At 46.6% G+C, this 24,722-nt stretch overlaps 1 protein-coding gene across 1 annotated transcript; it reads left to right on the top strand.

Moving 5' to 3' along the window:
- Positions 1–3,115: 3,115 nt before the first annotated feature.
- DIRAS3 (DIRAS family GTPase 3) lies at positions 3,116–3,900 on the top strand. Its single transcript, XM_058537046.1, has one exon. It carries the CDS (start codon positions 3,125–3,127, stop codon positions 3,809–3,811), a length of 687 nt encoding a protein of 228 aa, XP_058393029.1. The 5' UTR covers positions 3,116–3,124; the 3' UTR covers positions 3,812–3,900.
- Positions 3,901–24,722: the final 20,822 nt, after the last annotated feature.

The following is a 24,722-nucleotide window of genomic DNA, read 5'->3' as shown; positions in this document are numbered from 1 at the left end:
GCACCCCTCAGGGCTCCCACCCCCTGGATGGAATCTACGTGACCGCACACCACGCTGGTTGGCTCTGAGTGCTAGAGGCCGGTGCTTACTAGGACCTATGAGAGAATCAGAGATGAACCAATCTCAGTTCTGTCTGCAAAGCTCATAGCTTTGTGGAGAATGTAAGATAAGCGCACACAAAGCTTCGAGACAAGGTGAAAAGGTGCTTGGGAGCTCAGAGGGAGGGAGCCCTTCCAGCTGGAGGTGCCATTTGGAGGTGAACATTGAGGGAGAGTAGGCTTGGGGCATGTGGACCAGGGGACAGGGTGAGGGTAAGCTTAGTGGAGAAGGAGACATAGAGAACTCCCAAGAATACCCAATTAATCAGCCAGTGTGTGCAGAAGACTTGTGGAAGGTGGGATTCGAAAGGGAATTTGGAGTCTGTTTGCAGGGAGCTGCAACTATGAAGCTATCCAGTTTGAACTTTAATTCTTTAGGCAACGGGGAGCCATGAGTCATGTTGTTTTTGGTTTTTTGCAATGCTTCTTAAAATTAAGGTTTTTTACTTTGAGATAATTGAAGATTCACATGGAATTGTAAGAAATAATACACAGAGATCCCAAGTAACTTTTACTCAAGTTTCCCTCAATGGTAATATCTTGCCAAGCTGTAGTCAGTATCACAACCAGGATCGTAACACTGATACAATCCTCTGTTCTCATTAGATTTCTGCAGTTTCACTTCTACTCATTTGTGTGTGTATTTAATTCTATGGAATTTTATCATATTTGTAAATTTGTAAATCAACAACCACAGTCGGACACAGAACAGTTCCATCACCATAAAATCTCTCATGCTGCCCTTTACAAGCAAACCCACCTTCCTCTCATTCCCCTTCCTCATCCCTAACCCCTCCTACTAATACCATTTCTATAATTTTATTTCAAGAATGTTACATAAGTGGAATCATATACTATATAATCTTTTGTGATTAGCTTTTTTCACTCACCATAATTCTCTTGAGATTCATCTAAACTGTTGTGTGTATCAATGATTCTTTTTCTTTGACTAGTGTTCCAGGACGTCGATGTGCCATAGTTTAGCCATGATTCACCCGCTAAAGCACAGCTAGATTGTTTTCAGCGTTTGGCTACTATGAATTAAGCTGCTGTAAATATTTGTGTACAAAATTCACACATAAAGTTGTGTGCATTTCGTGTGAACGTAAGTTTTCATTTCTCCAGGATAAATACCTAGGAGTGTGATTGCTGAGTTGTAGGTTTAGTTTTATAACAAACTGCCAAAATGCCTCCCAGAGTGGCTGTACCATTTTACATGCCCACGGGCAGTGTGTGGGTGAGCTGGTATCCCTGCATTCTCATCAGCTTTTAGTGTTATCACTATTTTTTATGTGTGTGAGGAAGATTAGCCCTGAGCTAACACCTGTTGCCAATCCTCTTTTTGCTGAGGAAGATTGGCCCTGGGCTAACATCCGTGCCCATCTTCCTCTCCTTTATGTCAGATGCCTGCCATGCGCATGTCAGGGCCAGGAGCCAAACCCCCGGCCGCCAGAAGCTGACCGCGCCGACGTAACCGCTACGCCGCCAGGACGGCCCCGTCACTATATTTTTACTTTAGCTATTCTGATAGGGCTGTAGCACTATCTCATTGTGTTTTAATTTGCATTTCTCTTATGTACGTAGAACCTGTGTAAGCCATGGGAAATCCTCCCGGGAATTCTGAAGTCGCGTATTAGTTGGACTTTTCCCCGGCTGGACAAAAACTGGCTTTTGTAGTGGACAAATGTTTCCTGAGTGAAGTGAATGTGACATGGTGAAGTGCCCAGCGCCCGTGGTGGCCAGGATTCTAACTGCCCATTCTGCGATGAGGTGAAGGCACTAAAATGAGGCTCAGGAAGGGCTAACCCCTTAGGGGTCAAAGGGCATAGAAGCGGTGAGGCCTGCCGTAGCTGAGAGATGGCCTGCACAGAACTAAACGCGCAGATCTTGTTGGCATACCCACCTGCGTGGACCAGGGCCTGCCTGTGAACGCAGGCCCTCTCCCGCGCTGGGCTGCGGGGACAGCCACTCCCGAGTGCCAGACGCCAGGCAGACCGCGGGGGGGCGCGCCTGGGCTCGCCTGCCTGGCACGACCTGGTCCCTCACTTCGTGTACCGCGCAAGCGGAGTCTGCAGCCCGCGCCCCCGCCCGCGCGCCCCGGCGCTGCAGTCCAGCCCAGCAGCTGGGGCATTTCTCCCGGAGCCTCCGAGCGCGCGGTTGTGCCCGGCTGCGCTCCGGCCGCTGCGCCAACTGCGCGATCGGCTGCCGCCCCTGGCGCCCCGGCCAGGAGCGGATTCGCCGCCAGCACCCCTGGTGCCCGCCGCGGAGGGAGGTAAAACCGTGTTCCACCTTTTTCGGGCACTCGAGTGCGAAGTGTGGCGGGCGAATCGGCCTGTACCGCTGCGGGGTGGGAACCGGCGTGCGCGGTGTCCTGGACATCCCGGGCACAGTCGCTGCGGGTAATGGGGGGGTCTCTATTGGTGCCACGAACTCAGCACTCTGACCCGGTGGGTTCCCTGGGCGCCCTCGCTGACCCGTGGTCGCACCTGGATCGTGGTCTCCGCGGCGTCCAACTCTCGACCGCGGTGACGGATCGTGTCGGAGACGTTAATTTTTAACTTGAGGGGAGAGAAAGTAACGCTTATTAGGGGGGAAAGGTTTGGGAACATCGCTCGGATGTGTGTGTAAGGGTTGGCGAGCTGTCCATTATTACAGCCTCTCATTCTGTAGCTAGAGAGTGGAGTCGTGTGGGGTGAAAGAAAATGGGTATGACACCGCCGGGAAGGTCACGGTCAGGTGTCCTCGGAAGAGATACTGAGTGGCCTCCCCTCCTCCGCGCGCGCCCGGCCTGTCGTGGGTGCCTGGGCTGGGCAGTGAGCGGGCTCTGCTTCAGAGGAGGCGGTGCGGCTGGGGAGCCAGTTGAGACCCTCCGCAGCATCCCTGGGAGCATCTGGCGGGGCAGACCTCTGAGAAGGTTGCAGGTTAGAGCCCCCATCTCACTCTCCCTTTCTTCCTCCCCAGGCCTCCCTGACTGCTGGCTAAGTGCCAGAGAAGTTTTGCAGGCACCTCTCCGCCAATTCCTGACCATGGGCAACTCCTGCTTCGTCTTTAAGGAGCGGCTGATAAAGAGGCTGCGGCCTCTGCCCACCCTGCTTGTCATCCGCGCCTTCGTGCCGCACCCGAGGGGCAAAGATTACCGCGTGGTGGTGCTCGGCCCCGCCGGCGTGGGCAAGAGCGCGCTGGTGCAGAGGTGGGTGCGCGGCAACTTTCGAGATGCCTATCTGCCAACCATCGAAGATACCTACCGCCAGGCGCTGGGCTGCAACCACAGCAAGGGCGCCTTGCACATCACCGACACCACTGGCGGCCACCGCTATCCCGGCCTGCAGCGCCTCGCCATTGCCAGGGGCCACGCCTTCATCCTGGTCTACTCAGTCACCAAGAAGCAAACCCTGGAGGAGCTGAAGCCGTTCTATGAGCTGATCCGCGAGATCAAAGGCAACAGCTTCCATAAGTACCCTATCGTGCTGGTCGGCAACAAATGCGATGAGAGCCGCCGGGAGCTGACCGCGAGGGATGGCGCTGCTCGCGCGTTGGAGTGGAATTGCGCCTTCATGGAGACCTCTGCCAAGACGGGTGTCAACGTGCAGGAGCTGTTCCACATGCTACTGAACCACGAAAAGAAGCCCGCCACCTGCCTCCAGCCTTCCCAGAAGAAATCCCATCTGCCAAAGGCCGCGGAGAAGCTGCTTGGCAAGTGCAACATCATGTGAGCCCCGGGCCTCAGGAGCCCGGCCTTCTCCTACAGCGCCCGCAAAGCATGCAGCAGCCCCAGTGTAACGCGTCACCTGTACATGACTGACTGTTGTGCTGTGGTTTGGGTTGTAACAACTAGACGTCAATAGATGTCCTTTGTAAGTTAACTTTTCTTTTTCCCAGGCAACAGAATTCAAGTTATTAAAACATTGCCATTGCAGGAGGAGGAGAAAAAGGAGCTGGATGAATTTAAGAATAATACTTGGACAGACTTGAGAGATGAATGTTCGGAAAAGAGAATGAAATACCAAAATGAATTGAAAGATGCCACTCCCGTTCTTGTAATCCTCTTACCGTGTATTATTTTTAAACATTTCAAGTCCTGTAAATGTTTAATCATATCTTTTCAATGTGTATTTAACTGTTAAGAAATGTGTTTTTGAAACAAAAGCTTTGACAGATGACTGTGAGACAGATATACTAAACAAGATAAATAAATGAATATTCTATAGCTGAGCCTTGAGGGTGGGGGCAGAGAAAATTGTGAAAGTGGAACTTGCTTACTAAAGATGTGCCACTTGTTTCCTAAGTCATTTAAAAATGTTTAGGTATTGCACATAGCATTTTTAAAAAAGTGTAACTGTTCTGTGACTTAATAAAGCTTTTCCTGCATGGAATCAGCTGTAATAATTTCTTTTTCACTGGACAATAAAAAAATTACCCATTACATTACAATTTCAATCACATCTGGCAAAGGTTTCTAAGATTTCACACATGGAAGCCCCTGCCCTCTTGCAATTAGCCAACGGGGGGTGGGATTAAGGGATCCCTGCAGTGTAGAGCTGGTTTGCCTCCGTAAACTTTCCGGGACTGACATCTGAGGAACTCCAGGAGTCTTTGAAGAGGATGCTTGCTCTGTTGCTGTCTTGGAGGTAGCTGGCGCAAAGCAAACCTCAGCCTTTGGCTGCCTCAAAAGTCTCCCCTCAAGAAATACTGGGTATAGGGAGTAGGGAGGGTGATGGGAGGTAAGGGGAGAAATGTGTAGGATTTGAAATTTGAGCAATTCCTTCTTAAGGGAGTTTTTAAAAGGATTAATTTTATATTTGAACATAATTCTTGAGTGAGGAATACATCTCTATACATGTCCTTGCTTTTGAGTGTTTATTTAATTGGGGAGGAAGGGGAGGCTTTTAATCTGGTGATTTTTTTTCATAAAATATTTATTATTGAACAAATATTTATTGAACAATTCATATGTATCTTTAAAATGATTTCTTATAGCTTGATTCTTAGGGAAGAAGCAGACTGTTGAGAATAATTCATAAACATTTATTTCATAGTAGTACAGTCAGAGTTTTGAGCTTAGAAAATCTATTCAGTGGCTCCTTTTAAATAGTCAGTTATTTAAGATTTTCCCCACTCACTTTCAAAGCAATTATTCTCAACCACTGGAAAATACCTAAGTGGTTCTGCCATATCGCTTTTTACATATTCTTAAAAAAAAATAGTTCTTTGCTAAAGTCCCTAATGAAGTAATTCTATTTCTAAAAGAAAAAACTCTATCTTGGCTATTTTCCGGGAGAATTCTCCTTGAAAAATGTATTGTATTCATTGTTGCTCATTGTAGCTGAGCAAAGGGATTACTAAGTGGCAAATACTACCCTTTAGAAAGGGGAGGATGTGTTTTTAATGTTGCAAGTAATGCTTAGTAAAAAATATTTTGTCATAGCAAATATTTATATAGTCTATTTACATGCCCATGTTTCTATATCACATTAGACCAAACATTTATATGCTCTATCTATACGCCAATGTTCTACATTATATTATTTTAATCCTCACAACAATCCAGTGGATACTGTTATGCTCATTTTGCAGATGGGGACACTGACAAAGGTCACAAAACCAATAACTGGCAGAGCCAATATTTGAAGCTGGGTGTCCTATTCCAGAGGTGGTGCTCTGAACCACCGTGGTGTACTTCCTTCTTAAGATGACCTGTCAAAAGACAAATGAGATGACTTTTCTGCTCTCTATTTGTATTATACAGATGTGGAAAAGGAAGCTTCCTCAGAGCCTCCTTAGAATCCAGATGGGAGGCAAAGAAGCAAATCAACAATTACAACACTTGTGGGGTCGTTTAGAAACAGGAGAGAGAGGCACTTGACACCAGGAGCTGGAAAGCTTTTCTCCGAAGAGATCACGTGGCGGGAATCTTTCAGTCCTGGCAGGAGTCAGTTTAGGTGGAGTGGGTGTGGGTGCGGGAAGGAAAAGACCACAGTGCAGGCAGACAGAGCAGTGTGGACAGAGGTCAGAGGTCACAGCAGGTTTCCAGAAATGGATGGAGCAAATGGTGGAAGAGGAGCCTGAAATGTTAAGAGTGTAGAATTCATTCTTTAGAGGTAATGGGGGATTACTAAAGAATTGAAGCAGCATTGATCAAATTTGCATTTAAAAAAAATCACTCTCGAGCCTCTTTGGAAGAGGCACTGGAAAGAGGCGGGTAAAAAAATTTAAAAACTATTAGAATAGTTCAGGAATGAGATTTTGAGTAAATGCTCTAGGCATTGCCAGAGAGAATGGAGACAAAGGGATGGATTTGAGATCTACTTCATAGGGAGAAAGGCCAGAGCTTGGTGATGAAACCAATGTGAATGCCACGTTTCTGACTGGGATTCCTGGGTAGGTTATGGGGTCATTAACTAAGTTCAGAAAGGCAGAAAGAAGAGCCAATTTGGGAGAACATCTATTTGAACAAGCACATGAGGATAAGTCACATTTTGGATAAAAGTTGCTAGGACAGCTATGTGGAGGTTTCCAATAGGAACTAGTCTGGGATTAAGGACTGGAGACAATGCTTTGTAGTTTTCAGCATATACAGTCATCCCTTGATATCAGTGGGGGATTGGTTCCAGGACCCCGGCGGACAACAAAATCTGCGCATGCTCAAGTCCCTTAGTCAACCCTTCTTTGTATCTTCAGGTTCTGCGTTCATGGATACCGAGGGCCGCCTGTAGCTGGTGGCAAGGCTGTGGAGGGAGAAAACCAGAGGCAAGGTAAAAGGATTTAGGACAGAATTCTGAGGAACACAAGCACTTAGAGAGCTACTGACCCAGAGGAAACTGTGAAGGACACTTAGAAGTGACCAAAAGATAGGAGGAAATTCATAATGTGCAGTAATAAATGTTGAAGGGAAAATGAGCTTCAAGGAAAAGCAATGTACTCTAGCATAGCAAACAGTTTTAAAAAATAGAATAATATGAGGATTCGAAAGTGTTGCTGAGATTTAGCAGTTAGGAGATCTGTGGTTCCAGCCAAGCCAGAGTAGCCCCTTCCTCCTAGGTCCACCTCCTTTACAACTAAAATAACCCTGGACACGACACAACGAATGAGCAAAGGAAATCCCTAGAGGTGGAAAGAAGTGGGCTGCCTGGAACCTCGGGATGCGATGGATGACGTGATGGCGATTTCCCTGAGCTTCCTTATTGTCTCCCATCCATCCTGGACAGGACACTGCAGACGCCTCCAGGTTAGAACTGCCAACAGGCACAGACAAAAAAAGTGCCAAAAAAGCACCTTCCCTCTAGTCAAAGGACCAGGAAAACGGTGATTTAATGACAGAAAATCTTTTGGGCAAAACGCACCCTACTCCAGGTAAACACCAACAGCAAAACCCCTGCTCCTCTTCCTCCCGGCAAAGGGAGCTGGTCTTCCACCCCACGCTACCCTGGTCTTCCACCCCACGCTACCCTGGTCTTCCACCCCACTCTATCCTGGTCTTCCACCCCACTATATCCTGCCCCGCGGAAGCAGATGGCAGCGTTCTGATGGCCCTCCTGGTGCTGGACGACGGGCAGAGCAGGGTGCTGATTTTCTATCCCAGAGCGGTAGGCTCCCCCCAGCCCCTCCCCGCTGGCGGGGTGATGGCGGTGGGCTGAGCAGGAGGCTAAAGCTCTCAGTCCCCTTCTAGAGTTGTCAGCAGATGCTTATCAGGGAGCGGGGCCTCCTCTGCACCTGTCGGCAATGAGACTGAATGGCCCGCTGGTTCTCTCCACCCCCACTCCACCACGGGGCTCAGCCTCCTTGACCTTACGTAATACTCAAGTTTGAGACGAGACCGCCTCTTAGGGCTCTCCCCATAAAAGTCATAAATGAGACAGAAAGTTCACATTATTACTGCTTGGATGGGGGCAGGGAGGACATAAACCATCCTAACCATTCTTTGAGCCAACAGTGTTGAAAGGAGCTGGAAGCTGTAGCTTCTGTTTTTGGACTATCCGACATCGTAGCCTCCAACCGTGTGCGAGTCTGCACGGAAATGTGGCTAGTTCAAGGTGAGATGTCTTGCAATACCCTCTGGACTTACTGGGAAAAGAATGAATGTAGAATACCTCATTTTTTATATTTATTACACGTTGAAGTGATAATATTTTAGATATAGTGCGTTCAATGAAATATATTGTTTAAATTAATTTGGTGTTTCTTTTTATTTTTTTAAATGTGCTACCAGAAACTTGTAGATTACATTTGTGGCTCATCTTTGTGGCTCTCATTATATACCTATTGGGCAGTGCTGATCTATATTAAGAGTAGCTGTTGGAACTATTTCGAGTTTGATTTTGATTACCTACATTGGTTAGCATCAACAGTCAAGCGTCGAAAAATGTTAGCATGTATTTAAAGCAATATGTTTTGTCAGATGTTTAAGTAACTTCACGAAATTCAAGATTATCAGAAACGTAACAAAATCCACTGAGAGGTATGTTTGCACGTAAATGAGTTTGAATAGTACACCTATAAGCTACATCTGTAAACCTGGGCCCACAGGCCCAGAGCTTGGAAAAATAAATACGTCAGACAGTGAATTTAGGGAGTTGGTGAGGATTAAAATAAATAAAAACTGAAAATATGCCCTTTGCACTGATATGATATTTTTCCAGGCTAGTGATACTGACAGACCTGCCATCTGTTTGACAGTGAGAAGTGAAAAAGTGGAGGAAAGAAACCTGGTGTGGAGATAAATACAGTTTTGTAAACTGAGATTCAATAAATTTAACTATTTGACACCGGGATTGTGGGTGTGTTCTCAGGTTCTCCTCTGTTTAGTTCTCCAGGTTAATGGATGTGGCCTAGAAAAGATCTCGAAAACTCAAAACAGCGTTAGAATTCCCCATGTTCTGCCTCCACATTTCCCTTCCAGCCTCCTCTGTGAGCATATCACACCTTGCACCTGTCCCCAACCAGCCTGGACAATTTGCTGTCCCCCCAAACTTCCTATGTGGTCAACCCTGTGCTGTTTCTTCACACAAGGTATTTTTCTTCCATTTTCTGTCTATCAAAATTTTATTCACCCTTTAAAACCCAGCCGAAATACCAAAAAGCACTCCCATGGAAGGCTTCCCTGTTTTTCAGTAATTATTCACAAAGGTTATTAAGAGTCGGCAATGTGCTGGCCCTGTGCCAGGTCCCACAGGACAGAATCCTCGCCTTGAAGAAGCTAGTGATCTAACGAGGGAGACAGGAAAGAAAATAAAAATGCACAGCAGAGTGGGACAGGTACTATAAGATGGGGCCATTCCCCACGTGCTGTCATATGGATCTTTCAAAACTGCAAGTTGATTAGACTGCTGCTTTTCTTAGCCATCATTTGCCAGATATTCTGACAAATGTGCACAAAACTAGGTGGATAAAGATGTGTGTTACAGCACTGTCCAGTCTCCCTGGGCAGACTCTCATCTCTGCCACTTACTGTGTGTCTGTGGGGCAAGTACTGAAGTTCTCTGGGCATCATTTTCCTCAAATGTAAGATGGGGGTGATATTAATAGCGTCTCCCCAGCAAAGTTCTAGTAAATGAGTTAATACACATAAACTACTTAGAATAGTGCCTGGTACATTATAAGCAATCCATCAATATTAGCTATTGCTATTATTAACAAAAGACTGGAAATTATATAAATGACTATCAATATGGGCTCTGCTATATTAAAATAATGAGGTGATATGGGCCAACACACAATATCTCCAAGATTTAGTTTAAATTCGCTCCCATTTGAGGGTTAGGAGTGTGTGTATGTACGTATGCGGTAGTATATGTATAACAGAAGACTCTTCTGGAAGGAGATTCAAGTAACTGCTAATAGGCATCAGCTCTGAGGAGAGGAAGGGAAGTTTAGTGGGGAGAGAAGACCCACTTTTCATTTTATAACCTTTAATACAGTTTGAATGAGACTACCATGTGCACGTATTATTTTTCTGATTATAGAAAAAAACCCACGTAATTTCTTTATGAGTCTCAGCAGGAAAGGGCAGAGTGGGGACTAGAATTCAAATTTCTGACACCAACTCCAGTGCTTTTTCAATTTTATTCAGTGTTAAAGTAACCACGGTGAGGAACCACACGGTCTAATTGAAAGAAAAGAGCCACACGTGTGTTGTGCATCTAGTGTACGGCGTTTAGCAGACCAGGAACGGATGAAGCCCAGAGCAGGTGATGAGAGCCAAGGTCACTCGCTGAGACCACTGGAGGTAGCATACCCCCAGATCCGCCTGTCGTCACCAAGATGAACCCAGAGTCAAAAAACGTGGGTTCAATCCTCTGTCTTTCCCTCTTTGCTTTTTTGCCACTCACAGCCGTGTGAGGTGTGCAAATGAAATAAAATTACACCTGTGAAGGCACTGTGCACAATGCCTGGCACATGGCCAGTCCTCAGCCGCTTAGTTAGCTAGATTGCTGCTTCCTTCCCTCTCTGCCTCTCCTGGCTGTTTACTCCATGGCTGATGCAAATGTGTTCTACCCAACACCCACTGCCTCTGGATGCTCGGAGAGATGTTCACCTGATATCTGCAGGAGAAGCACATCAAAAAAATTCCATTACCAGCAGCTCTGTACTCAGGCGTGGGTGGTAGCCAGCCTGCCTAGTTAATGCGTGCCCTCCTCTTCCCTCTATTTGCTCTGAAAGCTCCTGTGGCCTCTTTGCAACGGTCATCATTAATCCAGAGTGGGAGAGAAAGAAGGATTCAGAGAGAAATTACTTGTAATTGCAGTTCTCTATTAGTATGTTTTTCTCTGCGACCTGGAGCTGAACATTGTGAAATGTGTTTGTTCCCAGTGTAATTTTCAGGTGAATTAAGCAGGGCTACAAGTCTGAGCTATTTGAGGATACGGCAGTTCATCACATGTTTGGAACTGTTGCTTAAAAATGCCCACCTGAGTGAAAATGCCTCCTGGCCAGCTGGTAGGGGCACTCACCCCTTAGGGTAATAACTTCAATATCAGCTCTGCCATTCTTAAGTAGCTGGAAGCCTCTGGAAAATTTTGTGGACTGCATTTTTTTTCATCTTTAAAATGAGAGTATCTCAAACTCAAGGTCCACGGCGGGCAAGTAGGGCGTCTAAATGACAGTATACAGTATATGGGAAGATTATGCCCGATCCATAGGGAGCTGCCTCTACTCAGTTCTGTTGGGAAGTGTGGACCCATTGTTACAAATTTTTTTCTGATTTTTATGAGGAATCTAACAACTTTTAAATCTTGACAACTAATTACAAGTTGTTTATAAAAAGTTCTATTTGGGTCTACCTATGCCAGGCCTGCCAGCCACCAGTGAGAGACCTCAGGCTGGGGAATATGGAAGGCTCCTTACTATTCAGAGATATTGTGACATCTTCGTGATTACTGAGCAGTGTTCATGATGGCGCTCGGGTGTGGAGGGGGTGCTGGAAGCTCTCGACCAAGCCCCACCTCTAGGCCGTGGTAGTGCTGGGGTCTCTCCCCTCTCTTCCCCACTCTCTTTATCTGGAAAATGGTGATTCAACCAACCTCCTCATGTCACTGGGCTCTATGAAGTGTGTTTGAAGCTGGAGATGTAACACTGATGGGAGATTATCAGGGTTATTGTTTGAAAATGGAAGATGGCAATGATTCCAGGTAGAGAAATTGCTGAGGTTTATGGACAGGAGGAATCCAGACTGGACTCGCCTCAGTGAAGTGTGGTCACAGAGCCTCGTGGTCAGGAGCATGGACTCTGGGCCAGACCCCCTGAATTTGAAATCTCTCTGCTTACTAATCACGTGAACCTGGCCATATGCCTCTGTTTCCTCATTTGCAAAATTGGGATAATAATAGTCTCTCCCTTAGAGTGTTGTTATGCATATGCCTAAAGTGACCCCCCAAAATCCCCACCTCGTAGTGTTCACAGTTTTATAGAATCCCCTCCTCTTGAATGGAGTCAAAGAGAGAGGACTGTGACTTGCTTCCAACCAAAGAATATGACAAAGGTAATGGGATGTCACTCCTGTGATTCTGTTGCACTGCATAAGACTCTGTCTGGACAGACTGGGGCTACAGCTCCTTGTGAGCTCGATGAAGTAAGCAGTCATGTTGGAGAAGCCCACGTAATGAGGGCCTGGGAGCAGCCTCTAGGAACTGTGGATAGCCTCTAGGACCTGTGGACAGACTCCAGCAAAAACCTGGGGCCCACAGTGACACAGATACAAGGAAATCAATTCTGCCAACAACCTGGATGACTTTAGAAACAGATTCTTCCCCAGATGAGTCTCCAAACGAGAATGCAACCAGCTGACACCTTGAGTGCAGCCTGGTGAGACTCTGAGCAGAGGACCCAGTTATGTGCCTGGACTCCTGACCCACAGAAACTGTGACATAATAAAAGGGTATGTTATTTTAAGCTGCTAAATTTGTTACACAGCAGTAGAAAACTAACAGACTCTCATAGTGTTGTTATGCATATTACGAGAATATTTGTAAAATGCTTTCATTTTGATGATATAGAAGTATTAACATAATCATATTCTAGATGATCAGTTCATTATCAAATACTAGTTGAGCTGCTAGACTTTTTGCTTCTGTTTCTGACTGTACTAGAGACATGTGTTATCCTTTTTATTGTCTCAAACTCATGAGAAAACACTTTATATAAAAGATCCTCTTCTCACCCTCACTTGGTAATACAGCACACACCACCCCCACTCCCACCAAGAATTTCCAAGAGCCCCTGGGGTTACAAGTATGCACAAACTGGCCAACCAACTACAGTCCCGCTGGGCATCTGCCATGTTCTTCCAGAGCAGCTCAGTCTCCCAACAGTGAGGTCGAAAGTCAAGTTCACACAATGCTGTTCCCGATGCTGCAGAATGTCAGGGTTTCATGCAGAAATGGGCGTAATTGCCTTGTCTGGAATCCTGTGCACTTTGCACCTGGTCCCCAAAGTGCATGGCTGATTCCAAGAGTCTCACAAACCTCTTATGAAAACAAAATCTTCACCTCTAGTCCTAAACTATAGCTCAATAAAAGATCCAAACATTTTCCTCTTTCCTTGCAGCCCGCTCACTCACATCTCCTCTTTGCCTAACTCAAACCCTTCCTGCCTCAGCTAGACCTTCCCTGATTGTCCAGACTGGGTTATATCTCCACTGTTGGCTCCCATCACACCCTGTCCATCCCCTTTGCATTTATTTTTTTAATGGTTTTCCAACCCCATAGAGTATAAGATTACGAGCATGAGGTTTGTGTGGCTTTTGATCACTGGTGTATTCCTAAAGTCCAGCACAATGCCTGGAACTTAAAAGATGCTGAATAAATACATGTTAATGAAGAAAGTCACATTTTATACAGGAAATTGAGGTTCAGAAAGGTTAAGTATCTTCCCAAGGCATGGAGCTAGTAAGGGGGGCAGAACCAGGATTCAAGCCTAGATTTGTCTGATTCCAAAGGCCCTGATCTTCTAACCACCATAGCCAAGTTCTACTTCACAAGTTCACTCTCCCAAAGGAGAGCACCAGTCAAACAAATCTGAAGCTAGGATTTTGTTCTTAAGCCAGAATAATCAACCAACTTTTCTGTGCATATCACAATAAGAACTAAATATATGCTTGGAAATGCGGTTACCCCATCGCTGTCGGGAAACTTGTCACTTTGTGGTTGGCTTCATCAGGTCTAAAGCAGAGAACCTCCCTGGATGTCAGATTCTAGTAACAGACTGAACAATTTCCTAGCAGAATCAGAAAGAAAAGTTCTCAAGTAGCCTTCTTCCCTCCCCACAATGGTGGGGTAGAATGGTGTCACCAAAAGGACTTGGAACTGCTACATGAGGACAGGCCAGAAGCTTGAGGAGGCCATGGCAGGTGCTACATGTGGAAGAAGGAAGCAGTTCTAGGTCCTTGAGTACAAGTGAGCCACCCAATGGGACCCCTAATCCAAAGGGAGGTATTTGAAAAAACATGAAGTTATTAATAATAACCAACATATATTGGGCTCTCCATCCATCCATCCATCCATCCATCCATCCATCCATCTATCCATCCTTATCCATCTATCCATCTATCCATGTATCCATCTATCCATATCCATCCATCCTTCCATCTATCCATCCATCTATCCATCTATCTTCATTCATCCACCCATCCCCATCCATCTGCCTGTCAGATATTTACTGGGAGTCTACTAGGAACCGGGGACTTTTTTAGGTGCTGAGGATATAAAGATGAATGCAACAGATTGAGCCGTTGCCCCCCTGGAACATACATATCAGTGAGGTGGAGAGTAGGAAGAAGAGATAATGAACAAATACATAAATTTTATATAACATAACTTCAGGCAGTGATAAGGGTTCCAAAGAAAAATAACGCAGGATGAGAGGACCAAAACTGGCAGGGAGCTTTTTAGATTACATGGCCAGGACACTTTGCTAAGCATGGGACAAAAACCATGATTGCATGTGATTCTATCCTCCGAAGTGTATACTAGTGCTCCTACAGAGGAAGAAACTGGACCATAGTAAATTAAGTGTCCAAGAGTCAGACTCAAACTCAATCCCTTCTGATGCCAAAGCCTGCGTTCTTGGCACTTACGCTTTCATCCCAGGGATTTGTGCCCGTCACAGCTGAGCCAGACAAGCCCTGACTTATTGCTGTTATTTTTGCTCTAGCACAAACATTTCTGAGGTTTGTATGATGTATGAGACTCTGCCTCAGGCTCTGGGAAACAGATCTGTCCCCACTCTAAAGGAGTCTGGCAGGAATGTGGACAATTAGGCGGGCATTTAGACTCCAGCGGAGTGAACCCTGGGTCTGCAGTCAGGGCCGGTGCAGTGCTGGGATGGGAGCTCCAGAGAAGGGCAGAGCCTCTGGGCCCCTCCCTGCAACCCCAGGCCCCCTGCCCAGCCCTGCCCTCCTCAGGATCCTGGCTCCTTTCACTCACCTCTCTCCTGCTCCACGCCCCCTGCCCTTCTCGCTGTTCCTCAAGCCACCCGCTTGCTCTTGCCTCAGACCTTGTACCACTCACTGTACCTGCATCAGTTTCTGCTCTGTACCCTGTTTTATTTGCTTCAAAGAGTTGTTGCTCTCTGCAAGTACAATGTATAATTTTTGCTTCTGGGTTTACACACTGTCTTCTCCACTTGAACATCAACTCCTTAAGAGTAGAGATTTTTGTTTGTTTTATTCGGTATCATCTTCCTGGCACCTGGAACCAGTGTGTCGCACAACACAGACCCTTAATAAACGTGGGTTGAATACCTGAATGAAGGAAAGAATGTACAAATGACTCTCTGTGCTTGATGCTATCTGAGGAGCTTGGTAAAAGAACAAATGCCTGGGTCCCCCCGGAGAGTTCAGGTCAGTATTTTTTTTTTTTTCCTCTCCCCAAAGCCCCAGTAGATAGTTGTATGTCATAGCTGCACATCCTTCTAGTTGCTGTATGTGGGACGTGGCCTCAGCATGGCCAGAGAATCGGTGCTTCAGTGCGCACCCGGGATCCAAAGCCGGGCCGCCAGCAGCGGAGCGCGCGCACTTAACCGCTAAGCCACGAGGCCGGCCCCAGGTCAGTATTTTTGGAGAAGGGCCTGAGCTTCTGAAATTTTCAAACTCTGAGCAGTTAATTCTGAGATACAAGAGCTAATTGTTAAATATTCAGGAATTTTGTGAGCTGGTTCCTAAACACAGCCATTGTTAAAAATTAGATTATAGAAAGCCATAATTAAATAAATTGTGTTTAATTATGTTTAAAACAAAGATACTCAAACTCAAAATACTCAAAACTCATCACTCTAATTCCTAATTATTTTACTACATTTTACTATTGTCTGTGCTCTTGGGTTTTTATGTTGACTACATCCGTAGGGTGGAAATACTCTATGACATGCACTACTGCACATTCCCACCCATCTCTGTGGTCAGTAATGTCACGTTGGCAGCCTGAAACTGACTTCCATGGGCATATTTACACCACAGAAATTGCCAGATGTTGCCACTCAGGGCTTGGTCCTGCTGGAGAGCCAGTTGTTGAACATTACCAGCATACCACAGGGCACCCTCAAGTACAAGAGCCACTGATGGAGTGGGAAGAGAAGGGATTCAGGTCAACCGTGGCACTCACTGGCTGTGTGACCTGAGTGGTTTCTAAACCTCTCTGAGCCTAACTTTCCTTAGCTCTAGACTGGAACTGATTGTGCCTTTCCCCCTCCCTGGCCCTTCATGCCCCTACCCCAGCCTAACTCAGAGGAAGAGAAGATGACAGTAAAGCCATTATTACTATGCTTGGCATCTGAGAAGCCTTCAGTAAAGTTAGCTCTGTGGCTTCTCTGGGGAGCTGCAGGGAGACTTTCCCTAACAGGAGACTCCTTTGCTGAGCCCTGCAACAGGCAAAGGGGGAGCAGGGGAAAGCTTATGTGAGGGGGGACAGTGCCCTGTCAAGGAGGGTCATTGAAAAGAAGCTCGAAGGAGAAAGAGAGAGACAGAGAACATGACACTTGAGGGTACTCTGGGTGGTTCCATTTGGCTAGAGCAAGTGTTCTCAAACTTTTTGGTGTTGGGGCCCCTTTATAGTGCTAAAAATTATTGAAGACTCCCAAAAGATTTGTTTATGTGGGGTGTATTTATTGATATGTACTGCATTGAGTTAAAACTGTAAAAATCTTAAAATTTGTTTAACTATTTTAAATAATAATAATAACCCCATATGTGCTAACATAAATATTTTATGAAAAATAAATGCATTTTCCAAAAAAAAAAATTCACTGAGAAGCTGGCATAGATTTATATTTTTGCAAATCTCTTGAATGTCAGGCTGAACAGAAGCCCGCTGGATTCTCATACCTGCTCTGCCTTCACTCTGTTGCAATACCACACGTCATGCAGCCCTGGGAAAACGTCGCAGTGTCCTCATGAGAGAATGAACGCGAATGAAGCCAATAATGTCTTGGTATTATTACGAATATGGTTTTGACCTCAGACCCCGTGAAAGGGCCTTGAGGACCCCATGGGTCCTCAGACCACACTTTGAGAACCTCTCGTGCAGTGTACAAAGTCAAAGTGTGCCGTAGAGGACCGATGGCTTGAGAGGTGAGGCTTGAGAGAGAAGCAGGAGCCGACGGCATCTTATGAAGCTCGTGGAAAGCCAGTGAGGGCTAAAAGCCAGAGATTGCCAAGGTCACCTTTCAATCTTGCAAAGATCGTGGGCTATAATGAGGAAGACAGATTAGAAAGGCCAAGACGGGTTGGGGTGGGGGACCAATTGGGAAGTTGTTGCCATAAAGCAGATGAGACAGGAAAGTGGCCTGAGCTCAAGTTGCGGCAGTAAATCTGGACAGCAGGGGAGGATTTGGGGTTGACAGGACTTGGTGATGAGTCATGTGTGAGGGGAGAGGGAGGCAGGGAGGGTGTCCCCCGGGTCTCTAACTTGGACAGCTGAGTGGGTGGTGGGGACACTGGAGGAAGAGCAGGTTTGGGGTAGGAAATAATGAACCCTACTTTGTACATGTTAAGCAGAGCGTTCTAGCAGACAGTCAACAGAGGGTCAGAGAATGGCAGAGGTGTCTGGGAGAGAAGAGGGTGGCCTGGGAAACAAGCCAAGGCTCAGAGGGACAAACTGATTTGACGGTGGTCACACAGCTTCTAAGTGCCCTTAACATTTTTCACCAGGATAAATATACGAAAATGTTAACGCAGTACCTGGTTGTCATGTGAATCAATTGGTTATTTTTTGCCTTCATTTGTGTATTTTTCTCTAACTTGCAAATGAATTGCGTAGGCAGTCCCCCGGCAGTCTGATCACAGTGTGTGACATTCATTTGGGATAGTACAACGTGTGGGCGTAAAGGGAAAGGCTTAACGCAATTTTCTTCAGGCTTGTGGCCAGGAACATTAGAAAGATTGGAAAACATAAGGTAGCTATTCTGCAACTTGTCATGGAAAAAGATGAATGTGTGGAAACCCGTGAGCAGGAATATCGAGCATCTACGCCCACAATGCTTCCGGGGCCAAAGAAATCTGGTGCTGAGCTGGACAGCTACTGCGTAGGGTCTGCCTAAGACCGCAATGATCAGCAGGATCCTGACACCTGAGTGATGTGGGTACGGTTCACAGTCTCAGGGTGCCCAGAGGGGTGAGGAGGATGGTCCGTAAAGGCTCGTGTAACTGTCATTCCTTCATACATTTACGCAACAAATATTCATGGAGTACCCAACCGGAGACACAGCAAGATGCTAGACCCCATGGGAGCTGTGAAGTGGAATGAGATCAGGGTCCCACCTTTAAGGAATTTATGGCCTCTAACATGAATAAGGAACATTTCTGGATCTCTTACATTATGCCAGGCACCGATCTAAGCATTTTACATGTATTAGCTCTTTTGACCTTCACAACGAATGTGTAGGTTGTGTTATTACTACAATTCTCGCTGTACAAGCGCGGAAACTGAGGCAAGGAGGGATTGGGGCACTGGCCCAGGTCCCTGGAACACGGGCTCCAGTTGGGAGGAAAGCGAAGGTTTCTGGGAGGATGCTGCACGGGCAGCGGGTCTTCCGCGATGGGCCCAGCGAGGAGCGAGCCAAGGAACGGAGACCTGAAGGTGGGAGCGCACGAGACTGGCCTGGAGCGATGGGAGACGAGGAGGGAAGCGTGGAGCCAGCCTGGCTCAGAGTGGGCGCTTCATAAATACCTGTTAAGTGAGGATTTGAGGAGAAAAACATTAACAAAAATATACAGATAGTATACTGGGACCAGACTGCAGAAGGCCTGGAAGGCCAAGTTAAGGAGTTAAACCATTATATATGTACAGGCAGTGAGGAGCAAGAGAATCTTTCAAAGCAAGGGATTATGTGAAAAAAAACAATGGTTCAGAAAAACTGACAGAGCAGAGGGTGTAGCAGAAGCCTTGAAGGCAGGGAGAATCTGTAGTCAGGAGGGCGTGCAGGTCAAAGAAGAGGTGAGGGCTGGCTCCTTTCTGCAGAGGGTGTTCTCTGTCACTGCTTTTCACGTTTCAATTAGCACATGCTCACTGTAGGGAATTTGGAAAATACAGAAAAGTATAGAGATGAAAAAAACCCCTTTGAGGCCAATACTCCAAGGTAATTAACGTTAACATATTTATTTCCAGTTACTTTTCTAGGCATTTATCCTCTAGGTAGATTGAGAGATAAAGGATGGATAGATAGATGATAGATAGATAACACTGATTGACAAAATTCCAATCGTATTGCTTGTAGTTTTAGATCCTGGGTCCCCCCACCCCTGCCCCCACGTTCACGTGAGGAGTGTTTTTCCCATGCTATTAAACATTTCTTTAAACAACCACATATTTGGCTGACTGAAATATGATGTAATTTAAGTAATTTGCTATTGCTGGATATTTTCTTTGGTTCCTATCTGGTTTTTGTTGCAAAGAGTGCTGTAGGGAACAACCTTGGACATTAACCTCAGCCCTTGTCTCTGAATATTTCCCCAGATTCAGTTCCTAAGAGTGAAACCATGGGGTTAAGCGGTATGAGCATTCTTAAGGTTCTTGATTTGTATTTCTAAATTGCTTTCTGGAAAGACGGCCACAACTTGCATATCTACCAGCCCTGGGCAAAACTTCTACCAGTGGATTGCACATTTGGCGTCCCCTTATAAGTATCTAGCCCTAAATTGTATCAATTATGCCAGACCGCAGTTTCAGACTGGATTTCAAATATTCCGACTTGGGTTGTGCGTCGGATGAGGTCAGTTCTTTCTTGAAGCCAGGTTTGCGCAGTGGACTGGGCTCTGATAAGTTCCTGTTCATGCTGTGGGAGCAGAAGTGAAGGCTGACATCATGGAGCTCACTGCCTGACAGGAAGGAATGCAGCGTGGAGGCGGTTCTTTAGAGAAACACGAGGACCGACTTAGACACCTCATTGTTAAGTCAGCTTCAACACCGGCAATCCTGATGATCTGGGGCCTGAGGATCCCGAATTTGTAACCCTTTTCTGTCACCTTCTGATGAGTTGGGATTTGACTAATTCACTTTTTATGACCACCTCCACCAGGGAACTGGAAGAAGGACTAAAAGGAAAAGAAAACCCGAGCTGCCCAGGCTTCTTTTTTGGTTGGTGGGAGGGTAAAATGAGAAAGTAAGTGAACTCTAATACTCCCTGCTCTCTCTGGCCTCAAATCACAGAAAACTGAGAGATTATCTTAGAAATGATTGGGATGGTTTTTCTTTCAATCACAAAAGACGTCTGATTTTTCTAGCTCTGGATATTATGTGTCTAATCTTATTTAAACCTCTGACATACAGAAGGTCTCATGTTTCTCCCAGAGACCCCAGGATTGTGTCTTATCTCCCCCACTCTTCCTCACAGCAGGCCCCAGACAGCTTTTCTGTATGACGAGCAGGAGGGTGATTAGGTTACCGCCCATTCTAACCACAATGACTGTTTGATTCTAACATCTTCATCCGGGGTGAATGCGCTATGGGGAATATTGGGGAGCCAAGGGCCCTCTCTCTTCTAGGTATTTCCTACAGGCAAACCGTAGTTCTTCCATAAGAGCTATGCTATTCGAAGTGCACTACACACATTATCACATCCAGTTATGAGGACAGGTACAGTTAATAGCGCCACAATTTACAGACGAGGAAACTGAAGCACAGAGACGTTAAGTAATTTGGCCGAGGGTCTCCCACACAGTTAGTAAATTAAAGAGATGCATTTCAAATGAAGCCAAAGAGACTGCCCTCAACCCCCGTGCTGTGCTGCCTCCACAATAGAGCCTTCCTCAGCCTCTGGGTGGTGCAGATCCTGCTGACTCTGCTTCCAATACTGACCCCCTAAACTGGTCTATGTCTCGCTCACCTCAAACTGAAAATGGGAACACGAGCATGCCTCACTGCAGTGGCATGAAGCATAAGTAATATATCATTTGTAAAATAACTGTACTTATTGGCATTTGCTAGCTGCGTGACCTGAGGCAAGTTTATTTACTCCCTCTGTGCCTCAGTTTACCTATCTGTCAAATGGACATGATACTAGTATCCACTTCAGGGAATTATGAAAATCAGATGAGTTCGTACATGTAAAGTACTTAGAATGGTATCCGGCGCAGTGAAATTACTCTGTAAGTGTTGTTAATATCATTCGTTACATTACATTATAAACTACAATCACACACCAGGCACTGTGCAAGCATTGGAGAAACAGGGTTAAATAAGACAGATGGGCTCCCCTGCTCAGGTCTAGTGGACATTTTTTGAACAAACAATGACAAATGATAGGTGTTAGGCGTGTGGCAAAGGAGAACTGCAGGTTGCTGTGGGAGCTCTAACCAGGACCGGGATCAGGGAAGTCTTCCGTAAGAAAGTAATTTAGTGGAGCAGACACTGAAATCTTCATTTCTCCCCAGGGGTATTCCTCCCTTACTTTCCACATTGCCTCCTCTGTTTTCTTCACCCCCACCATCCAACCCATGAGCAAGATCCGCAGGCTCTAATTCTAAAATCCACCCCACTGCTCTTCAATTCCACCGACCGACACTACCACCACCGTCTCCACCTTGCCTCCTGTCGGAGTCTCCAAAGGTTCTCCTCCTATGCTTGCTCTCTGTCATCTCTACTAGCCACAAGCATCCAGGGTAATCTTTTAAAAATGTAAATTAAAATGTTCCAGTGGCTTCCATTTATACTTGAAATCCGAGCCCCTTCCCCTTGGCGTATCATGTCGTCGATGATCTGCCCCTCCCACCTCTCTGACCTGTGGTGTACTTCTCTATCTCATTACTGTGCCCTAAGAACCTGGGCATCCTTTTTTTCCTTGACTTTACAAAGCACATCCCTGCCTCAGGGCCTTTGCACTTGCTGCTGCCTCTATCCTTTTTATCAATCATGTCACAGCTCAGGTCACTAGGAGGTGATCCAATCAATGCATCCTGCCCTCTCCCACCAACCACCACCCTCCAGAGAGCCTGACCTTCCCTATCCATTACCCCTTTACTGCCTTCTCAATAATGACCCTAAGAAATTACCTCATACATTCATTGCTTGTTTGCTGTCTGTCTCCCCACTGTTAGAATATGAGGTTCATGGGACCAGGGGCTCTGCCTTTCTATTCACTACTGTACCCAGCAGCCAAGACAGTGCCTGGCACATAGTAGGCACTCAATAAACATCTGTGATTTGAATGACTGAAGTTAACTTCAGCTGAACCCTAAAAGAAAGATGAGAGGGAAGCAAGTGAAGATGAGGAGCAGGAGTCTTCCAGGCAGGGGAACGGTGTGTTCAAAGGCCTAGGTTGGGAAGAGCAGGGTATCTTAAGTGAACCAAAAAGAAAGACCATTGCAGCTGGAGTGCCAGGAGCAAAGGAGGGCATGGGGCACGGTGCAGCAAACCAGCAGGGCCAAAGCGTGCTGGGACCCACGGTCGTGCCACAGGTGGTGGGCTTTTGTCAGGGCAATAAAGGCTTAAGCAACAGGTCCAGGTTAGTGTTTTTAAAAGAACCTTCTATAGCCAACGTGTGGGTTTATGGCCAATACATAACACCAGGCCATGGCTCCTTCCCCTTGCCTCAATCTTAACAAAACCCTGTAGGGTAGAAGGAGAAAGTGTGAATATTTCCAAACTGCAGATTAAAAAGGCAAAGATTCTGAAAGCGTAAGCAAGTTGCTGATGGTCAGGGTGACGTTATTCTGGCCTTTCCTGGCTGGAAGCAGCCTGAACAAAGAAACTGGAGGTGCCTCAAGAGTTCACTCAACTGAAGGCCTTGGTGTGGCTCCTCCTCCAGCCCTGAGGAGGGAGGGCACCGGGCACCACGCACATTAGAGCCTGTGCTTGTGATAAATCTTCTCCTTCCTTGTGAACAGACCATGAATCTTGTCTCTTAAAGAGCGTCTCTGCTCCGTGAATTTTAAGAACCTTCTTTCATGTAGAAACATGGCTTCTTGTTGCCTGTGGTTAAAATTCGAGTCCTGGATGAGCAGATGTATTAGACCACGGGCTGCAAGAGCGGAAGGCCATTCATCCATCTGCCTCGATGTGGGTCAGTCTTTCTCACCTGTAACTGATGAGTCCTCTGCCCTGGTTTGCCTCCACATCACTCCTCTCCCCATTCCCCCTAAATGATGAGAGCCCGGAACTGTGGGTGCTGCTGGTGGCGGGGAAGATGAGGCAACAGATCCGGAGGGCCTACCACGCGCCAGGCTGCGGGTAAGGAGCTGCACATGCCTGATCTCATCCAATCCACCCACAAAATCCCTTCCCTGTTCTGCTCATTAAGAGATCTAAATCTCATATCTCGGGTAAAACATACCAACGCATTGGAATCAAAGTCAATATTCTCTATTCTGACCACTCCCATGCTGGATCCAACCACAGAGTCCCTCACATTGTAAGAGCCACCTCGCAGGGGACCCCGCCTTGGGTTTTCCTCCTAATACTTCCACGCTCCATCACCACCAGAGTCATCTGATTGAAGCACAAATCGGATCGGGTTTCTGCCCTGCTCAGAAACATTCCCTGGCTCCCCATTACCCACAGTTTACTGTCCAATAACAAACAAAACCAATCACACTGAAAGTACAAGAAGAGAAGAGGGTGGTGAGGGCAGTGGGCAAGGAAGAATCACGGTGCTTCTGCTGGGGGAGCCATGGGGTCCGGTGGTGGGGAAGGCTTCACAGAAGGCAGCTGAGCTGGGTTTGGTGGTAGATCCAGGGCTCTCTCTAAAAAGAAGGCAGCAGCGTCAGCAAAGGCACTGGACGGTGAGAGCCGTGGGCCTGGCTGCCCCGGGAACACACAGCTGACTGTTATTGCTCCAGGAACTGTCTCTCAGGGCTCCGAGGAGCAGCACAGCAACTGCAATGATTTGTTGCAGCAAGGCTATCAGGCAGTTTGTCTGAAGTTAGTGCCCATGGGAAGTGCATGATGATTTACGAAGCTCAATTTCTCCACCAATATAGGCAGGCGGATTTAGCAGCACAGTCAGGAAGGGCTGGGGCAAGGCAGCCTCTGGAGAGAGACCCAGGCCACCTGCTCCATCGCCCCAACTCCACCTCTGTGGGATGCTGAAGCACTGATCTGGGTCAAGGCCATGGAGAATAGAGCCATATCGTTGTGCAGAGCTTCCAGTGTGACAAGAAAAAAGGTTGAAAAACAAAGATAACCCTGGAATTCAAATGCCATGGTGTCTCTTTGCCTTTTCCCCTTTTGCCTTCTAATTTGGCTTTGAAAATATCTCTTCTCCTGTAAAGCTAATGAAAGGGTACCTAGGCCCTGGGAAGGTCGAGAACGCACCACCAGGGTACCAACAAAGGCAATCAGGAAAGGGAGGTTGGTCTGTCTGCTGAGGCATTTCCTAGTCTAGACTGAAAGATGAAGGGACAAAGAGAGTCCTTGACATTCTCCCAGCTCTGCTCATCGGGACCAAGGGCTCCACAGAGGGATTAGGTCTAAGTCATAGCTCATAACAAAGGGGTCCATCTGCCCAGGCTTGTTCTCCATGTATGTTGCTTTCAGGAACCTTGGCAGCCTAAGGTCAACGGTAGTTGGAGGTTTGTCCTTGAGGACAGATAGGTCCCAAAGTTTCGAGTTGCCACACCCCAGCACCACACAGAGAAGAAACTAGGGGGACTCGAAGTCAAGTTTGTCTGGGACTCTGGCAGGCTCTGACAGGAACCCACAGTGG

Source organism: Diceros bicornis, chromosome 4 (assembly GCF_020826845.1).
Source record: "Diceros bicornis minor isolate mBicDic1 chromosome 4, mDicBic1.mat.cur, whole genome shotgun sequence".
NCBI lineage: Eukaryota > Metazoa > Chordata > Mammalia > Perissodactyla > Rhinocerotidae > Diceros > Diceros bicornis.
The sequence above is the reverse complement of the archived record's forward strand: the minus strand, read 5'-3'. Positions and strand labels throughout refer to the sequence as shown.

Coding starts and splice junctions, on each gene's coding strand:
- DIRAS3 (XM_058537046.1), top strand. CDS start 3,125: ATGGGCAACTCCTGCTTCGTCTTTAAGGAGCGGCTGATAAAGAGGCTG.